Here is a 353-nt window from a genome sequence, read left to right as displayed (position 1 = left end):
ACATATGGGGGAGACTGGGGCTGTCACACATGTATATAGAGGCATATATGGGGGAGACTGGGGCTGTCACACATGTATATAGAGGCATATATGGGGGAGACTGGGGCTGTCACACATGTATATAGAGGCACATATGGGGGAGACTGGGGCTGTCACACATGTATATTATAGAGGCACATATGGGGGAGACTGGGGCTGTCACACATGTATACAGAGGCACATATGGGGGAGACTGGGGCTGTCACACATGTATATAGAGGCACATATGGGGGAGACTGGGGCTGTCACACATGTATAATATACAGGGATATGGCGGTACATACAGGGCAGCGGCTGGTGATGTGGCATATAGG

At 50.4% G+C, this 353-nt stretch overlaps 1 protein-coding gene across 1 annotated transcript in view; it reads left to right on the top strand.

Annotated features, from left to right (window-relative positions):
- The first annotated feature begins 280 nt into the window (after window positions 1–280).
- SLC50A1 (solute carrier family 50 member 1) overlaps window positions 281–353 on the top strand; it is a 44,915-nt gene continuing 44,842 nt past the window's right edge. The window contains exon 1 of the mRNA XM_063946628.1: window positions 281–353. This exon is cut by the window's right edge and continues 150 nt beyond it. Within this exon, the coding sequence (XP_063802698.1) occupies window positions 310–353 (44 nt within the window). The 5' untranslated portion in view covers window positions 281–309.

The sequence above is a fragment of the Pseudophryne corroboree genome, chromosome 12 (genome assembly GCF_028390025.1).
Source record: "Pseudophryne corroboree isolate aPseCor3 chromosome 12, aPseCor3.hap2, whole genome shotgun sequence".
Lineage (NCBI taxonomy): Eukaryota > Metazoa > Chordata > Amphibia > Anura > Myobatrachidae > Pseudophryne > Pseudophryne corroboree.
This window is presented reverse-complemented; position numbering and strand designations above follow the sequence as displayed.